This window comes from Schistocerca piceifrons, chromosome 2 (assembly GCF_021461385.2).
Source record: "Schistocerca piceifrons isolate TAMUIC-IGC-003096 chromosome 2, iqSchPice1.1, whole genome shotgun sequence".
Classification (NCBI taxonomy): domain Eukaryota; kingdom Metazoa; phylum Arthropoda; class Insecta; order Orthoptera; family Acrididae; genus Schistocerca; species Schistocerca piceifrons.
The window spans coordinates 700,389,107-700,405,790 of NC_060139.1; the positions used below are offsets into that span (position 1 = coordinate 700,389,107).

At 39.6% G+C, this 16,684-nt stretch overlaps 1 protein-coding gene across 1 annotated transcript in view; it reads left to right on the top strand.

The window, feature by feature from the left end:
- LOC124776742 (cyclin-D1-binding protein 1 homolog) overlaps positions 1–16,684 on the top strand; it is a 100,085-nt gene that overhangs the window by 50,720 nt on the left and 32,681 nt on the right. Inside the window, exon 4 of the mRNA XM_047251866.1 lies at positions 13,305–13,452. Coding sequence (XP_047107822.1) covers positions 13,305–13,452 — 148 coding nt within the window. The remainder of the gene's footprint in view (positions 1–13,304; positions 13,453–16,684) is intronic.

Below are 16,684 nucleotides of genomic sequence, written 5' to 3' on the forward strand. Positions count from 1 at the left end.
TGACAAGCTCAGTATTGTAGGAAGAAAGTGAGAGAAATACACTAATTTGTTAATGTTCCACTGTTAAAATACACAAACTTTTGTGGTAAAATTTACAAAAACATCAATTTTACATTTTGTAAGTGCAAGAACAAAGTGTTGTTAGTATTCAAGGGTGATTTTAGTGAGAGAAAGAACTTAGTTTCAAATGTTTAAGATCGACTAAGCAAACAGTAGAAGAAAGAAGAAGATAGGAGGATATTCAAAATCTTAGCCAGCACACATGTGCCATAGCTTGTGAGGGGGTTTTTGTAGGCTAATTTGAGATTTTTTCCCCAGGTTGATAGACAGCAAGTGTATGTTGTAAACAGATGTTGTTTACACGCAGTATATACAGTATATGTGAATGACTAATAATATTCTGTTCCTGACTTCTACGGCCTTCTCAATTTCTCTGCATCCTGTTATCACATCTTTAAGAAATTATGAATCATAACAACTACTTCACTATAGCACATAAATTTGATAATGGAGTTTATTGTAAATTCTGCAGTGTGAATACCATGCTTAGGTTAGTTTTTGGTGGAAGCCTTCAGTGCAGTGATTGAACTGCCTTCTGAATGTCTCCCAAATAAAGATTTTAAAACTGCTTTTTGTCATTGTGAGTTTTTTGTGTCCCATTCGGAACCACTTTGATGTCTGAAATTTGACAAGCTATGTATGTTAAGATGTCAAAGCAGTTGTCGAAGGGTGTATGCCAATTATGTCAATTAGCTACTAATGTTATTGCCTCAAAGAGGGACATTCAGACTTCCTTTCTTCACGCGCGCGTGCGCCCCCCCCCCCCCCTCCCCCCCCCCCCCCCCCCCCACACACACACACACACACACACACACACACGTGCGTTGGGGGGGAAGTTTGTGGCACCAATTCTGCCACATTAGTCTACTTAAAATGTAATTAACTTTCCTCAATCACTACATTACCTGACAACAGAAGTGAAGCACCCAGAAGGAGATGAGGAAATGAAACTTCACGGGTTGAGATGGTATGTGAAGCTATTTCAGTGATTTAAAAAATGAGTCAAATTTACGAAGAACTTAGCAGTATGATCTCTTTTATCAGTATGACCTGAGAGGTAACATATGAACATGCAGGATGTCCATGTTATGCTGTCTGAGATCCCTGAGCCACTACGAGCCTTACCCTGAAGTTATGCCTAGTGGCTCCCCACACACCGTAATGCCAGAAGCAAAGCTGCTGTGCAATGCCAGAAGCAAAGCTGCTGTGCCTCTTCGAAACGTTCAAAGAATGGGACCTCTTCCCAGGTTGCCATCATAATTGTTGATGATTAATGTATAAGGTGGTGCAGAACTGCTTTTCATTGCTGAAAGCAATTCTACACCGTGCATCCCAGTCACACCGTCACACCAAATGCACCCAGTATCATTGTGGTTTTAATGGCAGCCTACACATGGGACAGTAACTCCGTAGTCTAGCTGCTGCTACTCTCTAATTGATGGTGCAGGATGATACAGAATGTTGCAAGGAGTTGATTACTTGTTCTCCCCGGATGACTGGCGAAGATGTGAAGGGGCTACAAAGTGTTTAGTGCACAGTTTGGCGGTCCTAGCTTGTGGTGACCAGGAGTGGTCAACCGGAACCTTGAAAATATGTGTGTTTGTCCTCAATCACGTGCAGTCCAACTTCAGGCAACTGTTACATCCGAATGCCACACAAATCTGGATATTGCGGGATTTGACCAGCCGGCCTAATGGAGACACACAATGAGGTCCTTTCCAACTCTGTCGGGTTCTGATATATCTGTTAGCTGTTAAGTGTACATTCAGGCATCCTGTAGCTCAGTTGTCATTTCTTCTGAAAAGGGTCAGTGTTCATCGGTTACATGCCAGGAGGGTAACAAGCTGCTTATCTAGGTTTTGGCAGCCTTTACTTTTTACCTTCAGTTCGTGTTGCAAGGATGGATAGGATGTGTGCCTGCTGTGTCATATCGAGGAGGAATTGGCTGCTGTTTGCGAACTGTTGAATGGGCCTCATCCAAGATGTGAAGACAGACTTGTTTGTGGCTATCAAGCATACAGAGTGCAGTCATCTGTAAGTTGTGGCTCATGTTGGCACCAACGACGCGTGTCACGTGTGTTCGGAGCTATCCTTGGTTCTTACAGGTTCCATGTGGAGGTGGTTAAGACTACTGCCCTCACAGGAGGGATGCAAGCAGAGCTTGCGCTTTACAGCATTGTTCCCAGAATTGATTGGGGTTCTTTTGTTTGGAACTGAGTGGAGGGCCTCAACCAAAGGCTTTATTGACTCTGTGACGTTCTTGGCTGTAGATTTCTAAACCTGCATTATCATGTGGGGATTTGTAGGTAAGGGGTGCACTACACTAAGGAAGCAGCTACTCAGGTAGCAGAGTGCACTTGGGGGGTTTGCTAGCCTAGGCGATAGTTTGAGGTACTCTTATGAACATTTGCCAATAATAGGCATGTAGTGGCATGTAGGGAAATCGGACCACGTTCAGAGTAAAGACAGTTCAACAGAAGAAGATTTTATCATCAAATTGTCAAAGTATTTGTAACTAAGCTCTCAGAGATACTTAGTGAGTCTTGGAATGTTTATCAGAAAGACAGATTAGATGCCATAGGAGAAGGAATGTTCATTGCAGTCAACTAAGATATTGTCTCTAGTGAGGTTCAAATTATGTGCGATAGTGAAGTTATCTGGTTGTGCATAATGGGTCTAGGTGAAACCAAGTTAATTGTTGGATGTTTTTACCGACCATCCAACACTGATGTGACAGTTCTAGAGTCACTCAAAGTAAGTCTATGGTCAGTTGTGCGTAAATACCCAGATCATGAATTACTAGTTGGTGGTGACTTCAATCTACTGACAAGAATCTGTAGCTACAAACAAGTTGGACCTTACCTTTGGCATCACTGTAGGGAAGGGATTAGTGATCATGATGTCATCATAGCGACTGTGGTTACAAAAGTTAATCAATCAGTCAATAGGGCTAGGAGAGGGTTTCTGCTAGAAAGAGCAGATAAGCAGTTGTTAGCATCTCACTTAGACAATGAACTGCAGGCATTTAGTTCCAGAATGATGGCCATAGAAGAGTTCTTGTAACCCCTGACACAGTACTCGTTAAAGCCTGTGCTATGATAAGTGAGCGCGATTCACCTTATGAGAAAGGATTTTCGCATAGATATCGACCGTGTGTACCTCAATGGTGGCAAATTAGACTAACATCCACTCTGTAATAACAATGATACGTCAAGTAAGTTCGAAATACAATTACACGTGAGGATGGACCAAAAGCAACTCTGAAGATGCTACCAATTTGTTAATAATATGGTCGCCAGCCTAATTAGGCATTAACTAAGCTTCCTCCCTGTGCAAGTTGGTATATATTCATGCAAAACAACAAGTAGTAACACTGCATAATATAGTAGAATTTTAGAACCAGAAAATCTATTGGACTGATAGTTTTACGTTCTGTACTGATATGGAAAAACCATGAATACATAACACCACAGTATAATGTATACTACAAAACTTCATACTGTCTATTAATCTGATTAAAATCGGGCATAGGTTACCCTAGGAATAGCACTTTCGAGCCACACACAAAATGTCAATTTTGATACAGATAAAACACTGATAAATTTTGACTTTTATATTGACTTTAACTTTTGCTGGTCAAACCAATTTAGAACACTTCAGAATTCAAATGAATAAAAGGGGGGGGGAGACCTTGAAACTGTTAAGATAGCTGTATTTAAAAAAATGATTACTGAAGTTGTTATGCCTTCAAGATTTCCAGCATGTAAGTTACTACTCTTTTCATTTTATTTACTGCTCATTTAAATGCCTTTATATCTGTCTTGAAATAATAAACTGCATTACTATGTCAATATTAAAGTTATCTTTCAACTTCGTTAGACCTTTGTTATTCATTTACTGGTTCATTAACAAAACATTTCTTTAAACACCATTCTAACATAGCTAGGTCTGCAAGTAATTATTATTAACACAAAATTTAATTTTTCATTTCGGGACTCTCGGATTGCACAATATTTGGAAAGGACCTTGTCTAGGTTAGTTGTGAGGAAAATTAAATGATGGGAAAGTTCTGGTAAAATTTAGGTTATTATTGCACAGTTCACTCTCTGATCCATACGAATACAGTACTAAAAGTTTCAACCTGCTAGTATCGATGCGGCGGTTGGCAGGCGGCGAGATGACGAGGCACAGAGCACACATGGCTCTTGACGTATCGGCACTTTAATTCTTCTTAGCATCGTAATACTTTTCCATTTAGTGCCTATGGAATTTTGCCATACTGTGTGGGCGTTGGAACGGCGTACACGAGGCTCAGTGAAGCTATGTCTTCCAGGAGAGCCTCCTCGCTCCAGAAGGTGTTGCTCAAACCACTGCCAAACTCCAACTAACTGCTGAACCCATTGTGCCGTGCAGTGCCCGCGTGCATTTTCCCGCGCTCGCCTGCCATCCACCTTTTACTGCTCCCTGACAGGCCAGGTATTCACCCAAGGTTTTGCATTTTACATATCCTAACACACTGCCTACGTATGGACCAGAAGCACAATTACAATTTTAAACATCTTACAACAGTTTCAACATTTGTTACATTTCAGTTCTATTACAATATTGCTTGACATTTGACATAAACATTAATATTAACATTGAAACTCGTTTACAGTTTTCTTAACACAATGGCATGAAACAAAAAAAAAAAAAAATTGAAATCAGAACATCAATTACACAAGTGTATCGAAAAATCAGATGGAAAAAATTATTTACATGTACAATAGTACAGCGTCGTTGTTGTTACATTGTGGGCAAAGTGTAAACAGATTGTAGATTATGCTGTGGACAAGTATGTGCCTAGTAAGTGGATTAAGGATGGAAAAGACACACCATGGTTTAATAGCAAAATTCGGAAAATACTGAGCTAGCAAAGGCTGTTGCACTCTTGGTTCAAAAGAGGACGTGTGAAAGAAGACGGACGAAGATAGTAGAGATTTGTGCGTCTGTGAAAAGATTGTTGCACAAAGATACAACAGCTTCCACTGTCACACCTTGGCTGAGGATCTGGTGGACATCTCAAAAAAGTTCTGGTCCTATGTAAAATATCTGGGTCCAAAGCTTCCATCAAATCACTCGTTAACTAGTGTCCTTTGGCAGTAGAAGGTAGCAAAAGAAAGGCCGAAGTTTCAAATTCCACGTTTAAGAAATCATTTGATCATCGCACAGAGTCCCATATGGATCACATAGTAATAAGCATCCCTGGCATGGAAAAACAACTGGAAGAACTGAAATCAAATAAATCACCAGGTATAGTTTTATGAAGAGTACTCGGTCATGGGCACCTTACTTTCTTTACACTTACCGCGAGTCTCTCGACCAGTGCAAAGTGCCAACCGACTGGAAAAAAGTGCAGGTGACTCCTGTGTATAAGAAGGGTAAAAGAATTGACCAGCAAAATTGCAGACCAATATCCTTAACATTGGTTTGCTGCAGAATTCTAGAGCATATTCTGAGTTCGAATGTAATAAATTTCCGAGAGACAGAAAAGCTAATGTCCATAGATCAGCAAGACTTTAGAAAGCATCACTTGTGTGAAAACAGAGTTTGCTCTTTTTTTCATATGATATACTGTGAACTATGGATGAAGGGCAACAGGCAGATACATAAGTCTAGATTTCTGAAAAGCATTTGTTACAGTACGCCACTGCAGACTGTTAACGAAGTTACATGCATACGGGACAGGCTCCCAGATATGTGACGAGCTCGAAGACTTCTTAAATAATAGAACCCAGTATATTGTCCTCGATGGCGAGTTTTCATGGGAGACAGTGGTAACATCAGAAGTGCCCCAAGGAAGTGTGATAGGACTGTTGCTATTTTCTATATACATAAATGATCTGGCGGACAGGGTGGACAGCAATCTGTGGTTGTTCGCTGATGATGCTGTGATGTACAGGAAGTTGTTGAGGATAAGTGGCCATAGATTGATACAAAATTTCCATCTGGTGTGGTGAGTGGCAGATGGCTCCTAATGTAGAAAAAATGTTAGTTAATGTAGATGAGTAAGAAAAACAAATCCATAATGTTCAGATACAGCATTAGTAGTGTCGTGCTTCACACAGTCACATTGTTTAAATATATGGGTGTAATATGTGAAATGATACGAGATGGAACAAGCATGTGAGGATTGTGGTAGGGAAGGCGAATGTTCGACTTTGGTTTATTGGGAGAATTTAAGGAAAGTGTAATTCATCTGTAAAGGGGACCTATTCTTGAGTACTGCTTGAGTGTTTGGGATCTGCACCAGGTAGATTGAAAGAAGACATCGAAGTAATTAGAGGTGAGCTGCTAGATTTGTTACCAATAGGGAAGCTAGAAAATCCAAAAAGTTAAATGCAAATGCACAATGTAGATATAGTGGGGGTCAGTGAAGTGAAATGGAAAGAAGACAAGGATTTATGATCATATGAGTATAGGTTAATATCAACAGAAGCAGAAAATGGTATAATGGGAGTAGGATTCGTTATGAATAGGAAGGTAGGGCAGAGAATGTGTGGCTGTGAATAGGTCAGTGAGAAGGCTGTTCTCATCATAGTTGACAGCAAACCAACATCAACAATGATAGTTCATAAGTTGAAGATGAAGAGAGAGAGAAAGTATATGAGGATAATGAAAGGCAATACAGTATGTAAAGGGAGATGAAAATCTAATAGACATGGGGGACTGGAATGTAGTTGTAGGCGAAGGAGTAGAATAAAAGGTTTGAGGAGAGTATGGGTTTTATTGCTCGACAGTATGACATCTCATCCATCTGAAGATGAAATTTAAAAAGGTGAAATAGATATTTCTTCTGGCCAACATAACATATCTAATTCAACCCTTGGACTAGGTAGTCACTGAATGGATGAAGAGGTGATATCATTGAAAATTCATTGGATCAATTTTAGAGAGGACACAAGAAGGCAGCAGCTTATTGGAAGCATGAAATCGATAAATAAGTAAGGCTTAATCTATACTATTGCTGAAGCTTGAGGAGAAATGCTAGCGTTGACACTTGAAAAATCTTAGTGCAAACTGTGGCCAAAAATGAATGAAATAAGAATAAAACATCAAAAGACATGAGTGAAGAGAATCACGATGAAACAACCTACGCAAAAAGTGGTGAGTCAACACACAGTGATGGGAAGTGAGTGATCATTACAGCTGACATTGAATGCATAATGAAGAAAAACTAACTGACAATTAAATTATTGACACTGTAACTTGAACAACAAATGAGAATAAGAAAGACAATGAGGACAATGAACCAATGGCTCTAGTACGAGGGGCATTTGAAAAGTCCGTGCAAAGTCCGAGAGATGGCACCACCGGCGCCTATCAAGGTCATGTTTAGTTAGTAGCATCTTTGGAAAGAACGCACACCAAGTTTCAGCCATATTGGTCTATTTCTTCGTGTTTGACAGTTGTGTGAATCAAGGAAGTCGAGTGATTGTAAAAAAATGGAGGAAGAAGAATTTCGTGTGGTGATTAAACATTACTTTAAAAGGCAAAATGCCTCAGTAGACCAAAGAGAAGCTTGATAAACATTGCGGTGACTCTGCACCTTCGATTAGTACAGTTTATAAGTGGTTTCAAAATTTTCGGTGTGGCCATATGGGCACAAGTGATGCTGAGCATTCTGGACGCCCTGTGGAGGTTACGATTCCAGAAATCACTGATAAAATCCATGATATGGTTATGGATGACAGAAGAGCTAAGGTGCGTGAAATTGCTAATGCTGTGGGCATCTCGAATGAACGGGTACATAATATTTTGCATAAACATTTGGACATGAGAAAGCTATCTGCATGATGGGTTCCGCGATTGCTCACGCTTGACCAAAAACGGAATCATGTGAAGTGATTCAAGGATGGTTTGCAGCTGTTCAGGAAGAATCTGCAGGACTTTAAGCGTCGTTTCATCACTGTCGATGAAACATGGATACATTACTATACTCCTGAGACCAAACATCAATATAAACAATGGGTACCAAGGGAGAATCTGCACCAAAAAAGGCAAAGACCAGTCCTTCGGCCAGAAAGGTTATGGCAACTGTCTTTTGGGATTCGCAAGGGATAATCCTCATCGACTATCTGGAAAAGGGTAAAACTATTACAGGTGCATATTATTCATCGTTATTGAACTGTTTGAAAACCGAGCTGCAAGAAAAATGCCGGCAATTGGACCATAAAAAAGTCCTTCTCCATTATGACAATGCACCAGTACACACCTCAGCCCTCAGCAGCTGTTGTCGCAAAATTAATGGAAATAAAATTCCAACTCATTTCACATTCCCCTATTCTCCAGACTTGGCTCCCTCGGACTACAATTCGTTCCCCAATTTGAATAAATGTCTCACGGGACAAAGATTTAATTCAAATGAGGTGGTGATTGCAGCAACTAATAGCTGTTTTGCAGACTTGGACAATTCCTATTATTCGGAAGGGATCAACACTTTAGAACAGCTTTGGACGAAGTGTATAAATCTAAAAGGAGACTGTGTCGAAAAAAAAAAAGGTTTACCCCAAACATGTAAGTAGTTTTTACTTTTGCACAGACTTTTCAAATGCCCCTCGTGTAACATACAGATGCTAAAAATGCATTTGAAATAGCGCTTCAGTCAGCTGTGTCAGTGCAGTGGTGTAATAAAATATGTACAGTCGTTAAACTTTCACTCACAGTAACAGTATCTTACTGTACGATACAGATGTATTTTACAGTACATGCAATACTGAACATTATCCTTTGGTGTAAGATTTGAAGTGGGTGTGATGTGTGTTTTTTTAAATAAATAATGTTAAGTCTTTGAAGATATGTGGGGAGGGCAGCAGACTGTACCGTTGCTAATGTTACGTTCACCTGTAACACTACCAGTTCTCATTAATGTCCTGTAAAGTAATGTCCCTGGAAGTTATCACTTTACCTCGATTCTTCTTAATAGTGACAGCTCTGGAATCTACTTCTGTGGCCTTCCTCTTACAAGATAAATAAATTGCTTCTGACCATGTTGCAGCGATAAGGCATCATCTTTGTTATATAAAATTTTTGTAGAAGGAATCTTAATAGATGTAGGATTTTCCTTCCCCACTCAAAACTTGTAATAAACACTATTGAGTACTTTTTGAGTACAACTTATATTGTTCTTCCAGCGCATAAAAGACGGAGCTTCTTCATAAACTGTCGTACTATGGAGATGCCTGAAATGAGACGTTATTAAAAAAAAGAAAAATGTAAACAAATGAACATTTAAAAAAATTGAAATTACTGAGAGAACATTGTTTCTATACCATATGTTGTATAGTGTTGTTAGGTTTATTTTCTGTAAATCATGAGGAGGAGGGATACAAACAATTAAAAAATTTACATTCTTTCAGGTATCCATAGATGTTTTAGTGTGTTGGTGTTTTCTTTTCCTTTTGTTACCATTTTAACATGGAACAATATTGCAGACAGTATATACAGCTGAAAATTAAAGTTGTGCTGTACCATATTGTGATGTTATGGGTCACTAAAAGCAGCATTCCACTGACAATCTGACTTTTTTGCTTTCCAGTCATGCTCCCAATCCCATAGGGGGTAAATTAGCGAGGTTCTACTGTATTTACAAGAGGATAGTAACATCTACTTGTTCTGTAGCCTCTTCTCTACAGCTCCAGTTGACAGGAAGCCTTAGCATTGAATGGTTGTGTTGTTACAGTGTAAAGTATGGAACTCTGCGCAGATGATCGGTCAATGCGATTTAAGCAACTTGCAGTCATTGAATTCTTGGCAGCAGAAGGTGTCACCCCCCCCCCCCCCCCCCCCCCCCCAAAGGAGATTCATCAGAGAATGAAAGCAATTTATGATGATTGTGTTGATGAGAGTACTGTGCGTTTAAAGATGTTGAGGTGGGAACATCTGACCTGCGTGACAAACAAAGAGTTGGACATCCTGTGACAGCAACCACAGAGTTCACAAGCAAAATGTTGACAAATTGATTCAGGATGATCGTCATTATCATTCAGAGAGAAATTGCAAGCGCGATCCACGTTTCACAAGAACATGTGGGTCACATTTGTGCTTTGCTTGGCCACACACTTCATGTGCCACCACAGTAGAACTTCAGAGACTGAATCTCACCACTGTACAGCATCCTCCATACAGTCCAGATTTAGCACCATCTGACTTCCATCTGTTCCCAGTAACAAAAGACGATCTGTGGGGACAACATTATGTTTCTGATGAAGACGTTGAGAGAACTGAGAGACTGTGGTTGCGGAAACAGTGTGTAAACTTCTTCCATGACGGCTTTTGAAAAATTGTTCATCGTTGGTAGAAATGTATCCAATTGGCTGGTGATTATGTGGAAAAGTGAATATTGGTAATTAAAGATCACACTTTAAGGATTATTTCTGCTTTTGATTGATTAAAATATTCCCAGTCAAGCCTAGTTAACGAAGGTATATTCATTGCCTGGTATGCGTGTTAAAAAAAAAAGACTGTTTTCAGTTTCAATAGGTCCCAACAATGGATAGTCCAGAATGAAACAGTCATATTATGAAAAATGATAGATTGCTACTCGCATGTAGAGAAGATGTTGAGTTGCAGATAGGCATAAAAAAAAGACTGGTATACATTTAAGCTTTCAGCCAAAAGGTCATCTTCTGAAGTGAAAACACAAACAGATTCTCACAAGCTTTTGTGTGTGCGTGTGTGCACATTTTCTATTTCAGAAGAAGGCCTTTTGGCTGAAAGATTAAAAGCATAGCTTGTAGTTTCAGGTGGGGATAGGTAGAGGGAAAGGGTGGTGGGAGGCAGGGAGAGGGAATGGGGATGGGTGGCTAACAGCTCAGTGAGAGGCCAATTTGCTGGTAAGGAATGGGGGCAGGGGGCTGGCATGATTGTAGCGGCTGGGTGGAAGCGGCACTTTTGGCACGTGTTGAAGGTGAAGAGGGGACATGAATTGGGACTGTGTGACAGGATGGAGGAAGGGGAAACTATTGGGTGAAGGATGCGTTGACAGCGGCTGAGCTGCGATTGAGGCCAGTATGATTACAGGAATGGAGGATGTATTGTAAGGATGACTTCCATCTGCATAGTTCAGAGAAGTTGGTGGTGGAGGGGAGGATCCAGATAGCTTGGGTTGTGAAGCACAAGGAGCGAAGTGAAAGTGAGCGTGTTGTGTTCAGCTGCATATTGTACCATCTACATCTACATTTATACTCCGCAAGCCACCCAACGGTGTGTGGCGGAGGGCACTTTACGTGCCACTGTCATTACCTCCCTTTCCTGTTCCAGTCGCGTATGGTTCGCGGGAAGAACGACTGTCTGAAAGCCTCCGTGCGTGCTCTAATCTCTCTAATTTTACATTACACTGGGTGGTCAACTATGTTCTTGACAGCAGTTTGGCATTGGTCATTCGTCCTGGTGGACAACTGCTTGGTGTTCATAACAACATGAAGAGCTGTGCAGTATTTGTACCTGAGATGGTATATGGCGTGGTTGCTTTCACAGGGAGCCTGGTCTCTGATGGGATAGGATAGGCCTCTGACAGGACTGGGGTAGGAGGTGCTGGGTAGGTGGATTGGACAGGTCTTTGCACCTTGTTCTGTCACAGGGATATGATCCCTGTGGAAAGAGGTTGGAACTGGGAGTGGTATAGGGATGGACTAGGATGTGTGTAGGTTGGATGGGTGATGGAATACCGCTTTGGGAGGTGTGGGTAGTGTCTTGGGTGGGATGTCCCTCATTTCAGGGCAACATGAGAAGTAATCTAAATATGGGCAAATGATATGGTTGAGTTGTTCCAATCCAGTGTCGATAACTCCCTTACCCAGTATGCTGAAGGCCTCACAAAGGCCTTCACAAACAGATTTCCTAAGCTAATTCCTCACACTCACCCCAATCCTCCCACCACCTTCAAGTAGCAGCTACAAAGAAGCTTCCCCTTTGCCATCTAATGTTACCCTGGACACACACACACACACACACACACACACACACACACACACACACACACACACACACACACCTCGCACGTGCAGAGGGGGGGGGGGGAGGGGCGAGAGAGAGAGAGAGAGAGAGAGAGAGAGAGAGAGAGAGAGAGAGAGAGAGAGAGAGACCAGCTCTGCTCAGAAGTGGTGCCATATATTATACCAGTTACTTGGTTTCCACAGTAATATTGGCTGGTGTCACTACATTTCCAATCTGCTGGAGCTCTGATATTAATTTTTTTCTTGTATCTAAGTCATCCTGTGTTTTTAACTAGTGTTGTTAGTCATAGAGGTTGCCTCAATATGTTTTATGGCTGCTCTCTGTACCCTTATCTTTTATCTGGGCTTGGCACTGGTGACTGCAACTACTGTGGTGTTCTATTCACCTAGCAACTACCGCAGTCAGAGTTGGTGCCACCGTATATTTTAAGTATCTTTTTCTGGACATATCTTTGGTAACACTGTTGTAGTCGAAAGTATTAGTGCTTTTAATTGTTGCCTAAATAATTATTATGTTTTAATGATGCAATGATTTTGGTAGTTTCTACTGCTTGTATGTAGGAAACTAATGTCATTATTTGTTGGGAAATTCTGATGCAAATATTTATAACCATTTTGCAATAGTTCGTATACTTAAGTGCCAATGTTGGAAAGTTGACATAACAAAAAATTTAATGGAGCATACAGTTGAGGTGGCAACACTTGTTCTGTTCTTTGCAAGTGTGCCTGGGTACTGTATTAATCTTAAAGTTATTGGTTGTTTTTCTTTTTACATTACTGGAAAATGCTTGCTTCCATAAAAATTGTAACACGAATGAGATGAAAATTTAAATGTTGATTTGTTTCTATAATATTCTTCCTCACATTTCCCCATTTATATTTATTGAAGTGTTAGTTCCTCCTGCTGTCCCTAGACTTGTAGCAACACCACCTTGAAGTGTTGTCTGTATTGATGAGGAAAGTTATTCCTACAGCTAATTTTTGTCTCATACAATCTCTACCTTTCTTCCTTTCGTACTACGAGTCTCTCTCTCTCTCTCTCTCTCTCTCTCTCTCTCTCTCTCTCTCTCTCTCTCTCTCTCTCTCTGCTCCTGTCCCCCTCCCCCCACTCCTTTGCCTCCCTCAACCCATATATATAAGTGCAGGGAGAGGGGCTATTCACTTGTATCCAGAAAAAGAAACGTTCTGAACACAAAGGAAATAAATAACTGTAATCATTATATTTCCTTGAATTTGTTCTATTTTCAGTCAGAAAGACCGTTTGAAACTAGTGGGTTGGATATGGGAGGCTTGTGGAGAAGTAGAAAATCTTCCAAGGGACAACAAAGGTGCTGTTTGTCAACTTCTTACCAGAGAAGAGCTGCTGTTGCTTGATGCCTTGCAAGAAATTGAAGGTGTAAGTATGAATTTGGCAGTTATTGCAAAATATTCGTGTAGAATTGACACATCATGCCATCTGTTGATTATCTTGTACATTTGACCACCAGATTTCAATGTTTAGCAGGATAATTTAGGGAGGGTTTTGAAATACGTTTTCTTCCACTGTATTTAATAAAGTCATTAGAAGATCAAAACAAATGGCAAAACGATTTAGAAAAGATATCAGAATGGTGCAAAAATTGGCAGTTGACCCTAAATAACGAAAAGTGTGAGGTCATCCACATGAGTGCTAAAAGGAATCCTTTAAACTTTGGTTACGCGATAAATCAGTCAAATATAAAGGCCATAAATTCAACTAAATACCTAGGAATTACAATTACGAACAACTTAAATTGGAAGGAACACACAGAAAATGTTCTGGGAAGGCTAACCAAAGACTGCATTTTATTGGCAGGACACTTAGAAAATGTAACAGATCTACTAAGGAGACTGCCTACACTACACTTGTCTGTCCTCTTTTAGAATACTGCTGTGCAGTGTGGGATCCTCACCAGATAGGACAGACAGAGTACACTGAAAAAGTTCAAAGAAGGGCAGCACGTTTTATATTATCGTGAAATACGGGAGAGAGTGTCACTGAAATGATACAGGATTTGGGCTAGACATCATTAAAAAGAAAGGTGTTTTTCGTTGCGACGGAATCTTCTCGCAAAATTCCAATCACCTACTTTATCCTCCGAATGCAAAAATATTTTGTTGAATGACCTACATAGGGAGAAACGATCCCCATAATAAAATAAGGGAAATCAGAGCTCGTACGGAAAGATATAGGTGTTTGTTCTTTCCGCGCGCCATACATGATTGCAGTAATAGAGAATTGTGAAGGTGGTTCAGTGAACCCTCTGCCAGGCACTTAAATGTGATTTGCAGAGTACCCATGTAGATGTAGATTCTGCTTGTAATAAAACCACGAGGACTAAATGATAAGCTATGCCTCCAAGGCCACTGTTACATTGGGTGAGAATAGTTTATAAATGAAACACATTTTTTCTTTTTTTTTCCAAAATATTCTCATTAAAGGAATACTTTCGTTTTTAGAGTTCTGTACCTTAATTGGTAAAAATTGAACACTATAGGATCATTTTGCTGTCTGACTGTTAAAAACTCTTTTTCTCCAGAACAGGTAGATGCATCAAGTTGAAATTTATCACATCTAAGGTCATGATCCCTTCGCAGCGTAAAAAATTGAAGCTGCTAAGTCAGTGCAATTGAAAGTACAGCCATTTATAAGCCACATATTTTGATACTCACAAACTTATTCATCAAAACCTGTAGCATAATTTCTGTTTACCTGGAATCATGAAATTTTACCAGAAGCAAGGTTAAGCAGCACAAAGGAAATAAAAATTCAAAAAGTGTTAATTTGTAATTACATCACACAAAAAACAAATTATTTGTTATCTGACTTCAAATTAAAATTTTTTTTGGAACTCCCAGGACCAATATCTCACAAGTGTCAGTGTCGATAAAGAGGCAGAAATGTAGAAATCATTGAGTTTCTCAACTCCCAAAATGAGTGAACTGTCTATATATCTAATTAACTTTGTGCAAAATCTTCAGAGAACTTGTCCTACTCGCACATGGCTAATTTTTCAATATGATCGCTGTGTAGATTACTCTAGTTTCTGAAAATTGATATGAGAAACGCTTCTGAGCTATTACTTTTGTGGCTAGTCTTTGTTTCAATTTTATACACACTGATAGGTTGTCTACTTTGTACAATGCACCCTAGAATGATCTCCAGTAACAAAGTTGTGAAGAAAAGTTTCTCTTCTGTATTGTAAGAAAACTGAAGTTATTGATGAACTTTGAGTTTAATTTCAGTCTTGTGCATCTGTGTAAAATTCTGGAATGGGAAGCTGTCGATTGTTGTGTGATACATCTGTTCTGCAGAATCACTTCATCAATTCTTCTAGTGTGAAAGCTATCAGTTACTGTCAAAAGTTGTCCCGTTCTTTGCTGTGTTAAGAAATTCTAGTTCTCCAGCTTTTTCACTTTCTCATATCATGAACTGCTGCTCCACATTGCTTACATCAGTGGACTAGCATAAATTGTTTCCATTCCTATACAAATCTTTACTGTAGCAAATCCTTTTGTTGATGAAGCTCAACCACTGTCCATTTCTTAAATGGAACTGAAGAGATTCCTGCACCTGGTTCTATTTTTGCATAAATAATAAATCAGCCATTCAGTATAATAGAGAAACTGAGATTTCAGAGGAACTTGCATGTATGACAACATGTTCTCTTTAGTGTTGCCAACTTCTGAAGCATAATGTATATAGAGTAATTGTTATTAGCCATCATTATAGGTCATCCCAAACCAATGCTCTCTATACTACCTGGTGTAGATCTTTGATCTCAAAGCATGGAACTTTGGCGTCCCTGCAAATTCCTGTACTCTATATAGTCTGCCAGGTTGTAGTTAAAAACAAAATCTACTAGTTTGTGTGTGATACAAAGTTCTTTACTTATTTCTGTCTTTGAAATGTGATGCAATAGACTGAATTGAAAAGCTTTTCTCTAGTGACATTTTGTTGCAGCTATGTTGTACTTTGTACTTGAGCAAGAAATGAAATATGAGCATCTTTGGAACATTCAGACAGCTGGCGTTTGACATCCAGACAGTATAGAGATTGCCTCCTCTCTCTCTCTCTCTCTCTCTCTCTCTCTCTCTCTCTCTCTCTCTCTCTCTCTCTTCCAAAATACAATTTAATTTGGCTAGCATATGGGTGACACATTTACGTTCAGTATACGCTGTTATAAATGTAGCTATATATGTAACCATAGTGCTCGGCACTGCTAATTATCTCTGGTCCACTCATTTTAAGTTTTGAGATAGTCTGTAATTAATTCACAAAGTATAAATTCAATTAATCTGCATAATAAGTTTTAAGGAGTGCTTTGGTTTCAAGTTATTGTAAGATATTATTAATCATAGTGCTTTCATGAGTGTGATGAAATGAGTCAAATAGATTACCTCTGATTATTTACTTTCACTTGAATGCTTATTTCTCCATTAACTTTATATTTCTTCATCCAGAAGGGATGTAAAGTTTGGTAACTTTGGAAAAAATATCTGAAAAATCACTTTCACTCAACTATAGTGAAACAAAGTTAACATGACCTCAAGAGCATAATGCGAATAATCCGGAGATCTTGTATGAATTCTTGTGAGAAGGGACATAT